This window comes from Mus musculus, chromosome 19, assembly GCF_000001635.26.
Source record: "Mus musculus strain C57BL/6J chromosome 19, GRCm38.p6 C57BL/6J".
NCBI classification, from domain to species: domain Eukaryota; kingdom Metazoa; phylum Chordata; class Mammalia; order Rodentia; family Muridae; genus Mus; species Mus musculus.
The window spans coordinates 53,238,309-53,257,481 of record NC_000085.6 but is presented as its reverse complement, the minus strand read 5'-3'; the positions used below and the strand labels follow the sequence as shown (position 1 = coordinate 53,257,481).

Here is a 19,173-nt window from a genome sequence, read left to right as displayed (position 1 = left end):
TGCTGGTGGTTCTCCAGGTGTGAGCCTTGGCAAAATGGAGAGTATCTGACAGAAACATTTGTTTCCAGGATAGGCCTTCCACTCCTGAGAGGAAGTGGAAGTAGGAAGTCGGCCTTGCTTCCTGGCCCCGGACACTAAGCTGGTCCTATCCTGGATTAGCTCCGTCTCTCACCCGAGAAGACAAGGCAGCTACCATTAGAAGAAACACTGCAGTGACCATGGGCACGTGCAGAGTGGGGAGAAATCTATATTTGGAAACACGAGTTGAGTGGGTGGTTCCCTGGCCTTATCAGGTGCCCACAGTACAGCAAGGCACCAGGGCTCATGGCTGTCCTATCTCTACTCTGCTGGACTTGGCTCTGTCCCCATAAGAGGGAGGAGGGCCTTGCCCTCTTATACCTTTGGGCTCAGCATCAGTCTGCTCTGCTGACCCTATAGGCTTCCATGCTCCCAGTAGCCATAATGAGGAGCTGGGGGCTTTTCTAAGCCAGGGGTTAACGGAGGCAACTATGGGTAACACAAGACACAGAGGTACGGCTGGGGGTGACTCCACACCCGTGTGATCTGTGTGTTAGAAGCACTCATTCACCTTCATATGCTCATTTCTCTCTGGTGGCAGAATGGCCTTGGCTTAGGGAGTCAAAGCAGTGCGTTCTTGGAGACGCTCTGTTTTCCACTGAGGATGAGGAGGGGGTCTTGGGCTGATGTGGATAATGTGCTGCTCGGTCACTGGCTATGACCTTGAGCAAGCGCTTCCTCTTCTCCAGAGCTCCACTTTCCTCATTCTATGAATCCAGCCCCACCATGGATACCAGATACACAGCCAACACCCACGACTCAGAAGAGATCCCGCCTAGTGCCTTCCCTCCACTGTGCTGTCACCTCACGGCTGTCACTAATTGGCGGTCTGAATGAGAATGGCCCCAGGGGCTCATACTTGTAAATCCTTAGTCAGGACACACTGGCTCTATTTGAAAGGATTAAAAGGATTAGGAGGTGTGGTCTTGGAGGAAGTGTGTCACTGGAGGCGGGCTTGAATTTCATGTCTTTCTTTCTGCCTAAAAGATCAGGACAGAGCTTTCAGCTACTGCTCCAGCACGGCTTGCATGCTGCCAGGCTCTCCACCAGGACAGTGGACTAGAACTGTGAGACTGTGGGCGAGACCCAGTTAAATCCTTTCTTTCATAGAAATTGCCTTGGTCATGGTGCCATTTCCCAGCAATCGAACGCCAACTAAGACAGACCCTAATCCTTTGACACTCTTCTCTCCCAAGGTAAAAATTAACATGTCTAGGGGGACTAGGTGGCTTGCTTATCTTTCCTCTCCTTTTCCTGTCCCCCCCCCCACCTTGAGGTGGGACCCTCGCTATCTTGACTAGATTGGTTTCCAGCTTCTAGGCTCAACTTATCCTCCCACCCGAGTCTTTTCGGTAGCAGGGTCTACAGGTGTGCATTGCTACAGCCAGCTCAAGGTCTTGTCATGGAAGCCCAGGATAGCCTCCTGAATGCTGGATTACAGGTGTGTACTACTTAGCTAGTGGCTCATTTTTGAAGGCTAAAACCCGGCTGAAGTGAAGGCACATGGCAGCTGCCCAGGTGCTACGGTTTCCATTTTGTTCTTGAGTTACTCTGTGCACAACCTTGTCACAAGGACACTAGAGAAGACCAGGAAAAGTCCACACAGGGGACACCTCATGTCCACCATCAGCTACTACCCACAATGCTCACGCCTAGCCAGATCCTCTGATGGCTCTGTACCCACAATGCTCAAGTCCGGCCAGATTCTCAGATGGCTCTGGCTGACATCCTAGCTGCAACTTCTTCCGAGACTCCAAGCAACGTTCTTGACTTTCAACCTCGTAGACATTGATATAGTAGCAAATGTTCATTGTCTTACTCTATGTGTGCACAAGTGTGTCTGTGGGGACTGCACATGCATGTGAGTGAATCGCTGAGGGTGGAAGAGCCTGGAGTTACAGGCTGATGTGATCTGCTTGTAGGTGCTGGGAACCAAAAAGATCTCAAAGAGTGACAGGTACTCTTAACTACAGAGCCATCTCTCCAGCCCCCTTCAGTGCGTCGTTTTAAGCATCTGCATCTTGGAGTGATTTATTACCTAGCATTAGGTACCCACTGCCTTCCAAAAAGGTTTTGAACCCACATGTAGTTAAAAGTGTAACAGGATGGAACGCTGGGGTAAGATCTGAAAGATGACTGATGTCATAAATGGTGGGTCAGCCCAGGTGTTCTAGGGTATCCCTATAACCCCAAGGGGTGGAGACAGGAACAGCATAAATATACAACTGGATGGTAGATGTGGGTCTGCTGTGCCAGAAGATGAAGATGAAACAGCTGTAAGCTACTGGAAGCTGGGACAGCCACGTGACCCACGGCCTCTGGGTGAGCAGCACCGCACCACACAGTAGGAAGGCTGATACCTTGAAACTCTCTACCTACTCAGGTCACATGAAACATCTCTGAGAGGGCAAACACAGCCATGCCAATGGCTCACTTCCATAGTGAACATTTTCTGACAGTTTTCAGAGACTGTAGGCATTACAAAGGCGGTACTGTGTCATGAAGACATCACTTTTAACATAGGTAGCAGATAGAAAACAGTAAGAATAAACAAGGGTTAGTTGTGATGGGTGCCTCCCCACCCCCAGGCTTATTCTGCTTCTTACTGAACACCCCAGGTGATGTCCGCCCTGTCTCTGGAAAGTTCACGCACATGCAAACACATGATATAAACCGTCGCCGTTCACTACTAGATGGTGGTTTCTCTCTACTGTGAAGTTTACCAGTTGGCAATGATGTGACGTATGCAGTATCTTTTAGTTAGCTCAAGTTTTGAATTTCCCCCATCACATGGTCTTCCCCCATCACACATTCTTTTTGAGACAGTGTTGCTCGGCAGCCCTGTCTGGTACCCTGCAGGCCACCCTGGCTCCTAACTTGTCGTCATCCTTTGGTTTCAGGCTCATGACTGAGGTTACAGGTGTGAGTCCCCAGGCTGCTTCATCTTTCCCAGTTTCATTTTTTTGTTGTTGGTGTTGTTCAATGTTCAGAAACAGAGTCAAGGATTAAGTCACACATTCTACCACCAAGAAAGCACCTGTGTGTGTGTGTGTGTGTGTGTGTGTGTGTGTGTGTGTGTGTGTTTGTGTGTGTAGTCAGGATCTCCCTATAGCTCTAGCTGTCCTTGAACTCACTATGTAGACCAGGCTGGCCTCAAGCTCACAGATAGCTACCTGAGAGTACTGAGTTGAAAGGCATGGCAGCACATTGTTAATGACATACTGTTTGGGTGGCTTTTTTCTTGTTGTTGTTTTTTTTTTCCCTTATACATATAAATGTGTGTAATATGTTAAATTTCAAGACAAATCTGGCACCAGATGGTAGGAAAAACTTTTTAATTTTTCCCCCTTATACAACCATTAGACTGTGATATATATACAGGTGTTGTGTTTAAAAAGCATAGATGGGGGGTGGGCATAGTGTACACACCTTTAATCCCAGCACTTTGGAGGCAGAGGCAGGCAGAGCTGAGTTTGAGGACAGAATGGTCTATATAGTGAGTCCCAAGACAGCTAAGGCTGTACAGAGACTGTGTCAAAAACAGAAAAGCAAAGAAACCAAAACCCAACCCTTCCCCCAACAAAACCCAATAAAAGAAAACAAATTTAAAACAAAGGCAGTGGTATACCTAGCTGTCTGGTAACACAGGCCTGTGATCACACCACCTTGGAAATGGAGGAAGATCTGGAGGTTAAGGTTGTTCTCAGCTGTGGATCTTAGGCTACTCTGGGTTCTACAACACTCAAACCCAAAACCAAAACAGGAGGAGGAGGAGGAGGGGAAGGGGGACCAGCAAGCAGATAGCAGGAGGACGGAGGGAGAGGCAGCCAGCCGCATCAGCAGTCAGCCCGGGACTGATGGGGACCTGCCTTTCTGTTCCTTTTCCAGACTGCCATCAGTCTGCATTAGCTGGTCACCAGAGCATCTCCAGGATGGAAACCAAACAGAGGCATATGAGCCTGTTCATAAGACTTCTTTTAAAGAAATGTTATTTTAATTATAATTGTGAAAATGTCTTTGGCTTATCTACATGCTATTAACATATGAGCAAGGTGAACCGTGCTTATAGGATGTGAGTGATGAAAAGACAGCCTATTCTTGGCCAAGCCTAGCTGAGTCTTTGTCTGGAGCTGAAGTCACAGGTGCTGACTGAGGACAGGTAACTATGGCCCATAAGTACTGCTCAAGTTTAGCAAAGTCTTACTTTAAATTCTTATTTTTTGGGTGGCTACTTTATTATAACAACTTTAATAAAAAGAACTTGCAAATAAAAACCATCACACGGTGAAGGTAATCAGACCCAAAGTCTATACACACCAGTGAACTGCTATCTTGTTAGAGTTTACTTACATCTTTGCTTTTGAGCCAGGACTTCACCTGCCTAGGCTGGACTTGAACTTGACATCCTCTTGATTCAGTATCAGAGGGCGACCCATTGGTAGAACTGGACATGCTCAGCAGGGAATGTTACTTTGGTGAATGCAAACGTCTTCCTCCAGTGGGGCCAGGTGGACAAGGTACCTGGAAGGCTGGGGCAGATGCAAGCCTGTGGCGGTGACAGGGGGTCCTCCTTGCCAGTGGTGGCTCAGCCACTGTCTGTACACCTGCTCATGCAGCAGGGTGGGGGAGGGAATGAGAGATTCTTGCTTGGGCAAGTGTGGCAACACAAGTCAGAGGCCTCTGACTTAGTGGCCGAAGCTGTGACATAGGCAGGTTAAGAAGGACAAGCCAGAAGAACCAAGGCTCCCTCGTGGGCATAACTGGAAGCCCTGACCATACTCTGATCTTGGCCCAGCAGTGCTCCCGAGGTGCACTGTAGGGTGCTCGATGGGAAGTGACCTCCAGACACTCAGAAGAGAAGAGCATCTATCTCCACAGCTCTGGGTAGCGCTTGCCCTTTGCCCAGTCTTTCTTCTTGCTCTAGGCAGGTTCTGGCGTAACACCTCCTGCAGTCCAGCACCCCCTTACCACACAGGCCACTTCCTGCCAAAACCCAACCAGGCCTTTTCTGCCTCTCGAGTACTCGGCCACCTACTTGTTCATCTGGCTGTGGTTTCCAGGACCAGCTCCTGCGGATGGAGAAACCGAGGCACCTAGCTTCTCTTTACAGCACTCACACAAAGTCAAGTTAGCACCCAGCCAGGCCAGACTTTGCCTGGCCTCTGAACAGTGCCTGGTCTCTGGCTTGTCAGTGGTACAGGGTTCTCATGGGCCATTTTACTTAAGTCTGAGTTCCTGTCTTAACTTCTAGGTGCACCCCGGTCCCTTAGGCCCGAGGTCCTTCCTTGATTCTGATATCAGCCTGCAGAAAAGCAAGAAAGTGCTGTTCCTGAAGCTTCCTTTGGCTCCTGCTGCTGCAGCCCCTGTGCTCTTGTGAAGACGGTGACAGGGACTAGCGCATCCCTAACACAGAGCACTTTACCAGATGCTGCTGTGGTTGCCCTCTGAGGTTCCAGATCTCACTTGTTGGCCTGAACTTGTGAGTGGCTCTTTCACCTCAGGCCAGCCTCATACCTGACCTGCTCAGTGAGTGGGAACAATTCCAGAATTGCCCCACCCAGTCTGCCCAGCTCTGCAGTTAGTTGAGCCATGCTTGCTCTTTAGCAAGTCTATGTGCATATACTCTCTTGCTCAATAGTAACCTAAAGGTCAGACGCAGCCAAAATACTTTTATGTACACAATCCCAAGACTCAATCCTAAGTTATTTAAGAAACATTTTAAACAAAGCCCCTATCATACTTTATGTGTGTGTGTGTGTGCGCGCACGTGCACATTTGAGTGTGCGCACACACATACAAATATGCATTTTTTAATTAAAAAATGATGGGATACGGTCTCACAATGTATATATTTTAAACTAAGTAGAGAAACCTAAAAAGCAGAGAAAGCCAGAGCAAAGGAGCCCGACCCCGCCCTTTCCCCTTGAGATCAGGAAGTTATATTTGGGATACATCCTTGGGTTTCTTTTCCTCAAATGGGCTTTCTTTCAATTAAAACACCTGAAGCCAACACTTTCAATAGCAAGCAGGTAGGAAGGAATGTCTGACCTTGTTAGTCCAGTAAATGACTTTGGAAGTTTTGCCTGTGCCGGCAACAAGTTGGCTGTATCTACATGTCTGTCATAAAACGGAGGCCATCGACTCTGGAGTCAATGACTGTCACGCCAGTCCCCACTGCACTCCACCCCTTAGCATTACCCAACAGGAACAGGCCAGTGACAGCGCAGTACTTCCTTGACCCCAGCTTGGTGGGGGCCTTGGCAGTGACAGCTCAAGGGAGGGGTTGCTTTGGATGCTGTCTGTAAAGAGAGGGTCCCTCCTTCTGAGGGTGGCGGCCTGGCCGGCAATCCCTGGAGAGGCCCTAGCACTACCTGGACTCCAGGGCTGGGCTGCACTGCTAACCTTTTTTTTTTTTTAATTGAAAATAAATTTTGTCACACAATATATTTAGATTATGGCTTTTTTTTCTCTTCCAATTTCTTCAGGACCCTCCCTCCCTTCTTACCAACCCAACTTTGTTCTTCCTCTCTCTTCAAAAACAAAACAAAAACAAGCAAAAAACAACACACACACACCAAGAAAACCAGAAATCAAAATAGCAAGCAAGAGAGACCAATAAGACAAAAATGTCCAAAGCCAACAGGACTGATGCACAGATGGACCGACAGAGACTGAGCCAGTGTGTAAAGCCTGCACAGGTTAGAGCCGGATGGGGTCCCAGTATCAGCAAGGGGAAGTGGCATGGGCTCCCACCCCTAACCTCAGTTTCCTACAATGTAGGAACTTTTCTGCAGTGTTGGGCAGTGCACATTCTAGGTACAGGCCCTATCACTGAGCTACATACATATCCAGTGTGGCCCCCTCTCAGACTGGACTTAATTTTCGGGTCCTTTTTGCCTCAGTCTTCTGAGTGCTGAAATGAAATTACAGATGGGCACACCAAGCTGGGCTTACTGGCTTTCTGAGGAGCCGGGTCTAACAATGAAGCAAAGCAGTGTCCATACATCCTGTCACTTGATAATGCTTGTCATACAATCTGTTGACCCTCAGTTGCCATTTCAAAATCACATTAAAAAAAAAAATCTTAGAATTTCTCAGAAACTCAACCCCCTTCAGTGCACACCCCAATTCAATGAGCAAACCCATACTACTTCCTTTGAGGCAAGACACGCAGCAGGAGACTTGCCTAATGGCAGGCTTCACAGGAGACTGAAAACAAGGGATTTCCAGGCCCTCAGAATCAAGCTCAAGGTTGGCTGTAGAGAAGGGCAAAACCCTAAAGTGTGTAACAGTAAAACCTAGAAGCAAAAACTGGATAATTTCAATAGCCTTCAGCATAGGCTCTGTGTCAAGCCTTCCCAACAGAAACTCTACAGGTCTCAAAAAGAACTGCAGACTAGATCTCTCTTGTCTGTCTGTCTCTTCCTGCTAGGCACTAGGAATATCAAAATGTGCATTTGTAATTTAAATCGGAAGTGACTTTAAGCTCCCCATGGAAAGACAACAGCGCCATGGTTAGCTGGAGAGAATACTGAATATTTAAACAATTCAAGGAGAATCTAATGCTTTAAATCATGTTCAAGTTTCCCTTTTTTACTAGGTTTTAAAATTTTATTTTTTATGTAGATGAATGTTTTGCCTGAATGTATGTCTGTGCACCACATTGCCTGGAGCCTTGGAGGTCCGTAAGAGGGCACTGGTCTCCTAGAGTTGTAGCTGAAACCATGGAACCCAGGCCTCTGGTGCTCCAAACCACAGAGCCACCTCTTCAGCCCCCAGTTAGCGTAAATGTTGAGAACACAGTGAGTGATAAATCACACTCCAGCTTGGTTTTGCAGTTCATGCTCTGTACCCAACCATTCCTATTTCCAGTGTTTGCAGAGACATCAGCGTTTATCCAGTCCCGAGTTATGTGCCTTGGGTCCCAAGGGAGCTCACATTATGGTAGGAAAGCAAGCGGCACAAATGTGGAAGACCCCTGCTTGGATCCTGACTTGGCGCCCTTTGTGTTCTTTCAGGTAAGTCCAATCTCTCTGAAGAACCGAGAACTGGCTCTAAGGCCCACAGTCGTAATCAGGTATCTGTAAACTCTCCTCAACTTCAGACTGCATCTACCGATGCACACTCACCCTGTTCCAAGTCGAGAATTAAAATAATAATTAAAGGCAATTCCCTCCACTAACTGTGGACTCAGGACTGCCTCCTTACAGCCGTTTCCTGCAACGAACTCCTTTGACAACCAAGTTTACCACTTTCTTCTACTAACAACCCGTCCAAATGTAACCTTTCCCCACTGCAGCATGTGATTAGATATTCTCCCTAGGAAAGGTCACCTCAATATTCACTTTAGTAAGTATCTCCCTTCACCGTGAAATCTACATTTATGTCTAGACCAAGCCAAGTCTGCAGGTTTTAAAACTGCCTTTGAATGTCTCCTCTGATTCCCCCAGAAGGACAGGGGTGTTCCTGGGCCCAGAGCGCCTCTGCAGCGGATACAGGCATCTTGCTCTGCTGGCGTGAAGATCCAAGAGCTGATGCTCCAGGCAGACACCACCAGGGCACATCTCTACTTCCACAGATTCTTCATTCTGATGTGACATGGAGGAAGAAAATGTCTTTCATATCAAAAGCCAGTGTTTTATCTAAATAAACTTAGCTGTCAGTTCAATGTGGCTGGACTTGGCTTTTTTTCTAAAAACAAAATAGAACAGAACAAAACAAAACATCTAACTGGAGCCACATGAAGGGAAGCACAAAGCACGGCAAATTCTGGGTCTCTGAATCCATGGTCAAAACGCAGGACTTCCGGTGTTTCTTCTACAAACCTGGGTTTTATCATCTACAAAGGGATGCAAAGATTATGCATACCATGGTCTTTGGTGTAAAGAGTCATAAAAGGGACAGGCATTATCAAGCACTTCCTTGGGGAAAAGAAGGAAGATTACGTTGTCACAGCACGAGCCTGTGGGCATCTCTTGTTCTTGCTACCATCTAGGTAACTCCAGAGGCACCACAAGTGCTGTGGGTGATACTGTCCTGGTGAACTAGGAACTGCTAAAACGACACAGCCGAGGAACAGGCTCGTGAGAATAAGCAACAAAAGAATCGTCCTCCCAAGTTCCTCACAACAAACATGGTCTCTAGGGTCTAAGGAAAAGTACAAGAACTGGACGCGGGATTGTTAGGTTAGTCACACCCCCTAGTGGCCACAAAGAAAACTGCTTTGTAAAATGTCAGTCCGGCCAAGATCATTTGCATACAAGCTTAGTATCTGAGTTTAAAAAATAGTTAAGCTAAGCTACACGCAGATGAGAACACGGGTAATGGTCTGGGCTGCTTTTGGAAAGCAGGCTTTTGGTCTGAAATACTGTTTTTCACCACTGAGCTATTTACAAGCTGAGAAAACAAGTCATTATGCCCAAGACTATCAACCTCATCTCTCAAGTCCTTTGTTTTTGTAATAGGTGATCATAGTAAAGCTCTGATCAACTACACACTCCAGTTATTATTACGTCTTCCTCTTGCACTCATTTTCTAGGACAAAGTAGAAAAAAAATCAAAATAAATTATTCATGTGAGGGACCTGGTTGAAAACCTCTGAGGGTGTGGTTCTCTCAGAGCTGGGGCCTCACAGGGCTGGGGCCTCACAGAGCTGGGGCCTAAGCTCCTAAGCCTCCATGCCTCCACCTCCTAGTGCTGAGACTACAGGTGTCTCTAGGGTGCATTCTTTTAAGTAGGAAAAACCAGGACACAAATGATATTCATGTTATGATGGCTGATATACAGGGAATACAAATGTCAGGAACTAGAGGGGAATGAAAAAAAAATCAAACCTTAACGGAGAGAGACGTGTGAGCTCTCTCTCTTCTGCTCTTTCCCTACACTGTTGTCTGTGGGATTTAGTGTCTGATCTTAGTACACAACTTATATCTTCCATTCCATCAGCATCCTTAGGCCACCATACCTAACTAAGACAAAAGAGTTATACACACACAACGCATGCATATACATGTAACTCATGATGCATATAGGAATATAAAAGTATTTTAAGACACAGTTTACTATTGTAGCCTTGGCTGTTCTGGAACTCACAGAGTTCCACCTGCCTCTGCTTCCAGGGTACTGGGATTAAAGACATGTGCCACTAAGCCCACATATATATATGAACTTTTAACTAAATTGAAAACAAGCTTATCAAGACTCCTTAGCTCAGAGGACAATTTTATCACTTCACTGTTCCACATTAAAGTTTGGCAGATCACAAAGTCTAACCTAGGAAACCACTCCTGAATGGAAACCCCATTATACCAAATGCATATATTTAAAATACCGTTTATTGTGATTTAACATTAATTAGCATAACATCTAAGAGCAATATCAGATAACTTTTATACATTTTCCACAGGACACTGAGTTCACTGGCTCATTCATTATGTCAAAGCAAGTAAAGAGAAGCGTTAGCGAAAGGTGCAATAGTTTACTGTTGTGTTTAAAAAATATTTATGCACATTGCATTCATTTAGATATATATATTCTTTAAAAGTTATGGAAAAGGAGAGTTCACAGGTAACTGTGTCTCCACACGTTGTAGCACAACACAGATGATGTAGGACATAAAACAATCCTCAGATGCACAATTCAGCAACTCAAAGTTTCCACTACGAGATTAACAGGCTCCAGTAGTTAGTGAGGTCTAAGAGGACCAGCATCAATCACAGGGTCAGACAGAGCCAGCCCAGAGAGCACTGCGGCCAACGTCACGTCACGTTTGCGTGCCAAGTCACCCGCAGGGCGCTTTACTTCCACTCGTGGAGTATTGGGGTCATCCATTTACATTGATCTGCGACATTACTTGGGGAAATGGAGAAAACTATATTAAATCTAGGCTTAAATTTGTATTTACAGTAGAAAGGAAGTTAAAAGAAAATTTAAGTTTATAAAAATCAAGATTAAGTTTGCAAAAATCAAGACGTGGTAGTTTTCTCGCTGGTGGGATTAGACCTGCTGATTTATTCTAGTGCCGTCTTCTAAAAGGATGTACACTTTAACTCTTTTAAAATTCAAATGTCAACCAAGACATTGATTTTGGCAGGAAACAGGATTTTAGAAACTTGGGCCTTATTTTCAGCAAGTCGATCTCCATGTTCTTTCTTCTGTGGACACAGGACTCAGTCCTGTCCTGTCTCTTACTCTTCCCTTCCCCTCAGCCTCTTCATCCATCAGCAATACTAAGAGAAAAATACATTATATGGTTCAAATACGACTCGAGGCCTTGATATGCCCTTGGGTGCCACGCCCCTGGACTCCTGGATGGCACTCGGGCAGGCTTTACCCCTGACTGATTGGCTAACATGCACATGACACCTTATACTGAAGGTATACAAACGTTTTAACATACAAAAATTGTTTTTTTGCAAGAGTTAAACTAAATAACTCATATTATGTGTACAAAATCCCCTCTATGAAAAATAAGGGGTTTTCTAAACTAATAAAAAAGGAAGTTCTTCAAAAATTATAGTTTATTAAAATGACTTTTTGGCAAACAGTTACTTCAGGTAGGGGAATTTCATACTATGAGTAAAAACCCAGACAAATCTTTTCTTAAAACATTTTTTAAAAAATGATGTGCCAATGTATACTAATGCTCTAGAGTCTTGTAGAAGCTTTTAAAACATCCCATTAATGCCCATGGAAACAGTGGGGACCCAAAGATACAGTCAATAACCACGATGATAAACTCAAGGTCTGATTAGTGACAAGTAAGCATTGTCTCGTGCTCACTGGCAGCTCCTTCCCAGCACATGTGCTGCAGAGGCCTAGGCACCAGGCAGCAGCTGCTAAGGAGCAACAGTAACAACGCTCTGCCAGGGACGGCAGAGTCGGCCAAGCCAGCCACTGCTGAAAAGCTCGGCCGTTTTCGGACATATAAAAAGAGATGAATTTGAAAGTTTTCAATAATATTTTTCTTTTAGTAAAACCTCTTTCCAGTTTTTTAAAGTCCAGTTTGCTACATACTCCCAATCTGATCTACCACAGTATATTAACGATTAACTAAAATATGGTATTTAAGTGTGCAATGCCACAATGTAATATACAAATTACAAAAGGACTACTTAGGCCTCAACTTTCTCCTTTTTTTTGTTCTTTTTGAGAAAAGAAGGCGTGCGGAATTTCTTCTTTTTCTTGGAGGGCGACTTTGAAGGTGAGCCATCAGGCGACAGGACCTCTTCAGTTCTTTCTGGGGACTTAATGGTGATCTCGATGTTCTCTATGGTCGTGCTTGTGGTCAGCCTACTGACTCGCTGAGCAAGCTCGTCTTCGACATCATGCATCTCGTCCTTGCCGTTCATGATCATGACAGGCGCGTCCATGGAGGTGAAGCTCTTGGAAAACAGCTCGTGGTTTTCTACGAAAGGAGAGGTTGGGGGTGGGGGTGGGGGGGGGGGAGATTATTTACTCAGTCAACGTTTCTGTTTCATTTGCAAACCTGAGAAGTTTTAGCAATGTCTTGAGCCATGCATTGCTTTAATTTTAATGAGGATGGATTATTATTTTAATAACATGTATCTATTAGCATGAAGCTAATTTTCTTCAATGATACAAAGGGGAGAAGGCAAGTGTTAAACAGGGTCACAAACTGTACTGGTGGTCCGCCTTTCCATGGCAAATCAAGTCATTATAAGCTAGGATGACGACAGATATGTTTTTCTTTAATTTGAGGGTCATTTGACATTTAAAACTGTACAGAACTTCATGCTACTTATTAGAAGGTACACGAGGGCAAGTCATTTTTAATTCCACAAATTCATAAAACTATAGGTTGACCCAAGCCAGGCGAGTGAATTCACAGCGAGTGAATGTAAATTGCAGTGAGTCAGATTTGCCCCATCCCTATGTGTGGGGCACTGACAGAGGGACTGTGAGCAAGTGTCCGATCCCGTCCACGGGACAAACGACAGGGCTTACGAGGGGGCGGCTGTGGGAGTCACAGTGAGTACCTTCTAATCTCTCAGGGACACTCTGCGGTGACTGAGTTTGAGACTGAATTTGTGAAACAGATGCAGCGTCGTCTGAGAGTGACCCCTGCTCAGCGTCTGTTGAACAAGATGCTCAGTTAAAAGCCATGCAAACAAAACAAGGAAGCTTACGGTTTCAGAGAGGTTAGTGCGTACATCCAGTGCCTGCTTGCAAGCTCGTCAGCTGAGAACTGAGCATGCTTACCGCCATCCCACATGTCAGCCACTAGGATTCTGAGGAGGTTGATGTGTTAAACTTCTGGCCATGAACAGTAACTTGCACACTGAGTTAAAAAAAGCATGGGTATTGGCAGCCCAGACAGAGACTGAATGCGTTTAGCCTTTGCTAGTATAGGAAACCAAAATACAGCCAGATGAAAAAACTGACTGACGAAGCCTCAGCAGCCTTGCTACAGGAACGAGGCAGAGGTTCCACTGAGTCCTAGCAATTTCCGGTTAGTGATTCCGGTTAGAGCAGTATTAGTGAGCTTATGCACAGACGTAAAAGGAACTATTTACAAAGTGTATGCGAAAGGTGACATCCAGAGTATGGTATTTGTTACCTGGCATTGTCAGGCTTTCAAAAGTAAGAGATTGAATAAGGACATTTTATAAAGTATGAAAGATGTTTTCTTCCATCTTATGTTAGAACAAACAAGGTAAATATGCCACTTAGAACTATTTTCTGTAAGTGCATTAATGAGTAGGGTAACTTGATTTTGTGCTAAAGACACAAAAATAAAAAGACACTAATAAAAGTGGTATCTTGGATGGCCCAGCTGTCATTAGCCTTTAGCTCTCAGGTAATTCCGTGGTATCTAACACAGACACAGTAATTCTTTCATTACTGACCGTTTCCCTTGGGTAGAAATGCTAGCTGTAGCTAAATGCGGATGCGCCAACGCAGAGGCTCCTACTGGATCAGGGACTTCTAATCGTCTCCCTTGAATCCTTCTTGCCCAGACAGTTTTACACACAGTTCACTGTGTTTCAGGTGGCTTAACACCTCAGCCCCAGTGCCCCGCTAAGGCCAATCCTTAATTCTGGAGCAAACTAGAGCTAGGACTCAAGTCCTAATGCCTCTTCCTAACAATCTATGATTATGATTATGATTATTGTTATTTATTATTATTATTATTGACAAGATCTCCCACTTAGCCTAGGCTACTCTTCAAAAAATCCTCCTGGCTCAGCCTGGGGTGCCGGGATCACAGGCATATGCCTCCACAGTTGGTTCTCCATCATCAGCTCTTGATTCCCCTACTTATAAACTTACAGAGACTTGCAAAGTCAGAAAACCTCCACTGCATTAGAGCACCCATGTGTCAGGAAAGTCACTTCAAATTCCCAGCAGTTTACATTAAATGTTGATTTAAAATGTTGTTTTGAAATGACTATACTGGCAACTTGAGACACCAGAACAAAGATTTCATAAAGCATTAATTAAAACCATGTATTGGAGAATCCATGACTAAAAATCCACATACTATGCATGTTCAAAGCAAGACCTGTATTTCTTGTGTCTGGAAATTCTCTATTCCTACGGCCTTGGTGTATACACTGTATGATAGCACAGCCCATGCGCTGATGACATTCCGAGACGAACAGGTTCCTCTGTCTGGACTGCAGAGTGGTTCTCTATGGAAAGGTCTAGAGCAGAGGAGCTAAGAGAGCCCAGAAGCCCTGCCTTCTGTCCTGCAGCTCGGGTGCTCTCTGCAGTCAGTACGCTGAGCCCAGACCCAGCCTCAGCATGAACTAACCGTCCAGGCCTTGCTGCTTTCTCTCGATTGTCTTCGTATACTCTTCCAGTTCTCCTTCCAGGAGGTGGCTGAATGGGTTAGGAGGAGCTGGTGGGCCCTGATCGTCATCGTCAAACTGCATGGTCTTACAGAGGAAAACCCAACACGTTAGACTCATTACCAAGGACTCTACAGATCTTTACTTACTTGCTGCCTACATACACACACGCACATGCACACGCGTGCACACACGCACACGTAGGCACAAGCATACACACAAAATAAACGTTTGTGATTACCCAACTTCATAGCAACTGTAAGAAATGAGAACGCAACATGCTTTTTAACTTACAGATTATAAACAGAGCTACCATATGACCCAAGTATACAGCTCCTGGCTATAGCTATCTGAAGCAGTCCAAATCAATATATAACGGAGTTCCATGGAGAAAGATGAGTGGCGAAAAAAATGTACAAATACACAAGTGAGCATTACTCAGCCACAAAGAAGAGCAAAATCAGCCTATGGCGGGAAGACGGTCCAGCTGGAGCTCCCTGGTCAGTGAAAATGGCAGCCCAGCAAGGATACCTGTCAGCAGCTTTCTGTTCTCTGGGACGTCTAGAGAGTGAGAGCATCACGGAAACAGGAAGGGGCTGGGGCGGGGACTGGGTGTGTGTGTGTAAATATGACTGCATGTGTGGAAAAGTTCCAGGGAGCCATGGTATTGTACTCATGGTATGAAATTTCCTCACCTGAAATAAGTTTTGCCAAAAAAGTCACTGTAATCAGCTATAATTTTTAAAAAGTACTATGGGTTTCAACATTCCTTATTTTGAAGGACTTCCTCCAGGGCCTGCGGTGGCCTGCAGTGAAGCAAGGAGGTCTGGTCAGGTTGTCCAGGATTACTTGGGGTCCTCTGTACTTCCAAGTGAATTTGGTTTTTTTTTTTTTTCATTTTGTTTAATTTTTTTTTAAAGATTTACTTTATGTATGTGACACTGTCACTGTCTTCAGACACATCAGAAGAGGGTGTCAGATCCCATTACAGATGGTTGTGAGCCATCATGTGGTTGCTGGGATTTGAACTCAGGACCATTAGAAAGGCAGTCAGTGCTCCTAATAGCTGGTCCTTCTCTCCAGCCCACTTCCCAGTATGTTTTTCACAGCAGTGTCAGGCAGAACTCCAAGTCCTAATTAAGGTCTTTGATACATTTTGCATTGATTTCTGTGCAGGGTGCAAAGTAGGGCCCTAGTTTTATCCCTCTACAAGTGGCTAAGCAGTTCCCAGCCTTTTCTTGATAGGTATCTTTGGTACTTTGTCATAAGTCCCATGGATATTGGTGTGTGGCTTATTCTGGGCTCTCTATTGCACTGACTGATTTACAGGGAGGGCTTTGGCCAGCTTTTGTTATGATGGCTCTGCAGTGTAATTTGGAGTAAGGTATTGTAATACTTCTAACCCTCCCTCCCTTCCTTTTTTCCTCCCCTGCTCCCCCCCCCCCCCCCGGTTGTGTGTGTGTGTGTGTGTCTACACTGAATCTGTAGTTTGCTTTCAGTAATATAGCAGCTACCTTCTGAAGCTGGATACTGTAATTTCTTCTTCTCCTATATCCTTTACTTCTTCTTTTGCTCACTGCTCACGAATGTCTTATCCCTGTCTTCAGTTTTTGCCCACTCAGTACAGTGTTAGTTATAGGTCTCCTATGCACTGTCTTTATTATATTGCGGTAAGGAATGCCTATTCCTAAGTTTTTCAGAATTTTTGTTTGTTTGTTGGTTTTAGAGACAGGATTTTCAGTGCTGACCTGGCTGTTGCTTTGTTGGGAGACTGCTTCCTCTTTGGCCTTGACTCTTGTTAGTGAGCTGTTGAGTTACTTCTTAGCCCAATTTTGATAAGCCATGCATATGTAAAAATTTATTAATTTATTCTAGATTTTCTTTCTCTCTTTCTTTCTTTCTTTTTCTTCCTTCCTTTCTTCCTTCCTTCCTTCCTTCCTTTTTTTTTTTTCTTTTTCAAGACAGGGGTTCTCTGTGTAGCCCTGGCTGTCCTGGAACTCACTCTGTAGACCAGGCTGGCCTTGAACTCAGAAATCCGCCTGCCTCTGCCTCCTGAGTGCTGGGACTAAAGGCGTGTGCCACCAGTGCCCAGCTAGATTTTCTAACTTATTAGAATATAAATTTTCAGAGTACTCCCCAGTGATTTTCTGAGTTCCAGTGCCATACCTCTCAGCTCTAACTGTATTACTCAGGTCTCCTTTCTTGTCTGTTTAGAGTGGCCTACGTGTTGTCAGTCTCTATGGATCTAGCTGTCTGTGCATATATATAGTCTCCACTCTGACCTTTACTCTCTTCTCTTCTCAACTCAGCTGGAGTTGGCTTATTATTCTCAGGTAAATCACTAAGGTTATTCATTTGCAGTCTCTTTTGTGTGTGGGTCTGAGGATCAAACAAAAGGTCTGGGGAGAACTATGGTAACGCACCCCCTAACACTATGCTAAGGCAAAAGAAAAGCAATTGCCAACTCAAGCCTGGGAGTTTGTGTAAAAAAGGAAAGAGATGTAATCATGGGAGACTCACCTGGCTTAATAGTAAACACCTAATAACATAAACCCTGAAAGCTGATTTAGTAACAAGCAAACAAAAGCCAACTCTGAGCCACCTCCTGGGAGGCAGCAGGGAGGGCTGCAAGCACTCTGTGGACAGGCTGGACTCAGTGTCCACCCAGAAAAGAGTCACTGCTCTTCTGATTTTTAAGATAAACTTTACTCCATATTTAACAATCTCTGCAATCGGGAATTACAATTTATAGCTTCTTACAACAGAAATGGCAGTGCCTTTCCTCTGTAAGTGAGAAACAAATAATACCTGACAGCTGACAAGTGAATCAAGGCTTAAAACTAATAAACCAAGAGAAGGCAGGCACATTTCTTTAGGTGGGTGTCATGTTCTGCTGTCTGGGCTGTCCTCGAACCTGTAAGTTCACCTTTGCCTCTAAACACTGGGATGAAATGTGGCATCTAAGTTTTATGGGTTCTTTTCATTTTTTTAAAAAACAGTTACTTACAGCAACTTCAGTAAGAAAAAAAAGAAGAAAACGAAAACGTGAAGTCTTTCTGTGGAGGGTGGAGCCCGAGACGCAGCGCTTCAGACTTACCGAAGGCGGCTTGTCCACAACGATCCCCGCCAGCAGCTGAGACTGCGGCCCTGCTGTCTTCAGATCATAGCGATTCTGTTCCCGGATCTGGATGCAAAGAACAAGTTCTTGGGGTGACCATGAAGATGGCCGCTGCGCTCTTTTCCTAAAAGCTGTTGTCTTACATGCTCGAGAAAGAGTCTCTTTAATTTTCATCTCCACGAAGCCCTTTCCACCATCTGAACGCTAGCTGGCACTAATCCCCACCCCGTGGCGCTCAGTGTCCTCCTGTCCTCCCTGTGAGAGAATTGGACTTTAAAGCACACAGGCATTGAGGATTTTCCCCTCACAGAGCCTGCTCACTAATGACAGCGCAGAGCTGAGCTTAAGCTATCATTGACGCACTTAGGTAGTCAAACTTCTAACTTGTGCCTAGAAGCCACCCCTGGTGATTTAACCATGGAACAGGGTAAAAACTGTACTGAGAATTTCTTCAAGCACCCAGCTACGCTATGTAATGTGATTCTGTTCTCATACCAGGGGTGGGACATGGAGCCACTGACTGTGACTGTCTTGTGCTCTAGGAGGGCTGTGATTTTTGCCAGCTGCAGATAGTTTAGAGTTCTGGGGACTCTTGAGAGGGTATAAATGCGAGAGCCTGAGATGGCCTGGGGTGGCTGCTGTAGCACCGCCCACCCTCCCCTGCTGCTGTCTCTGCTGCTGAGTTTGCTATTGGTGGCTTGCTGGTTGGAGATATCCTGATGATGGAGACTGGACTTGCCCCAAGGACCTCAATGCTCCTAAGCCGCAGGAAGAAGTCTAAAGAGGTCTACCCCCTCTCCCCTCTATCCTTCTCTACCCCCTAGTATTGGGGGTTTGGAAGGGATTGGGGTGAATAAGGGTTGGAAGGGTGGTAGCTAACAGAACCCAATAAAGTAGCCCAAAAGTCCCCTTCAAGAAGTCTCTCCTATGAGCACAGAGCTGTGGCTTACCTTATTTCTCTTTTCTAGCACCTCCGTCGGGTTTGTGTTTAAAGGAACAAACTGATTGGGGTCTTCAATTTTGATCGGTGTCCCACTACTGACTTTAGAGGAGTCTTCTGCTTTCATCCACTAAAGAATAAAGAATAAAATCATTTCTAGAGTGAAGCTTTGCATTAAAGAAGTATTCGACATTGAGTAGCCAGGCTGAATCTCATGGGGGCCT

At 45.2% G+C, this 19,173-nt stretch overlaps 1 protein-coding gene and 1 long non-coding RNA gene across 13 annotated transcripts in view; one reads left to right on the top strand and one right to left on the bottom strand.

Moving 5' to 3' along the window:
- Positions 1 to 2,276: 2,276 nt before the first annotated feature.
- Positions 2,277 to 8,746, top strand: 1700001K23Rik (RIKEN cDNA 1700001K23 gene). The gene is made up of 3 exons (NR_036590.1): positions 2,277 to 2,400; positions 7,951 to 8,096; positions 8,529 to 8,746. It is a non-coding gene; the product is annotated as an RIKEN cDNA 1700001K23 gene (long non-coding RNA).
- Positions 8,747 to 10,155: 1,409 nt separating this feature from the next.
- Add3 (adducin 3 (gamma)) overlaps positions 10,156 to 19,173 on the bottom strand; it is a 106,884-nt gene continuing 97,866 nt past the window's right edge. For 4 of the 12 annotated variants that reach the window (XM_030250965.1, XM_030250964.1, XM_030250960.1 and 1 more), the window contains exons 11-15: positions 18,960 to 19,079; positions 17,989 to 18,075; positions 14,855 to 14,978; positions 13,077 to 13,172; positions 10,542 to 12,484 (exon numbers count right to left, since the gene is read on the bottom strand). In XM_030250965.1, coding sequence (XP_030106825.1) covers positions 12,192 to 12,484; positions 13,077 to 13,172; positions 14,855 to 14,978; positions 17,989 to 18,075; positions 18,960 to 19,079 — 720 coding nt within the window. In that variant the 3' untranslated portion in view covers positions 10,542 to 12,191. Of the gene's footprint in view, positions 12,485 to 13,076; positions 13,173 to 14,854; positions 14,979 to 17,988; positions 18,076 to 18,959; positions 19,080 to 19,173 lie in introns of all 12 variants that reach the window. The other 8 variants (NM_001164099.2, NM_001277100.1, NM_013758.4 and 5 more) reach the window with 3 other exon arrangements.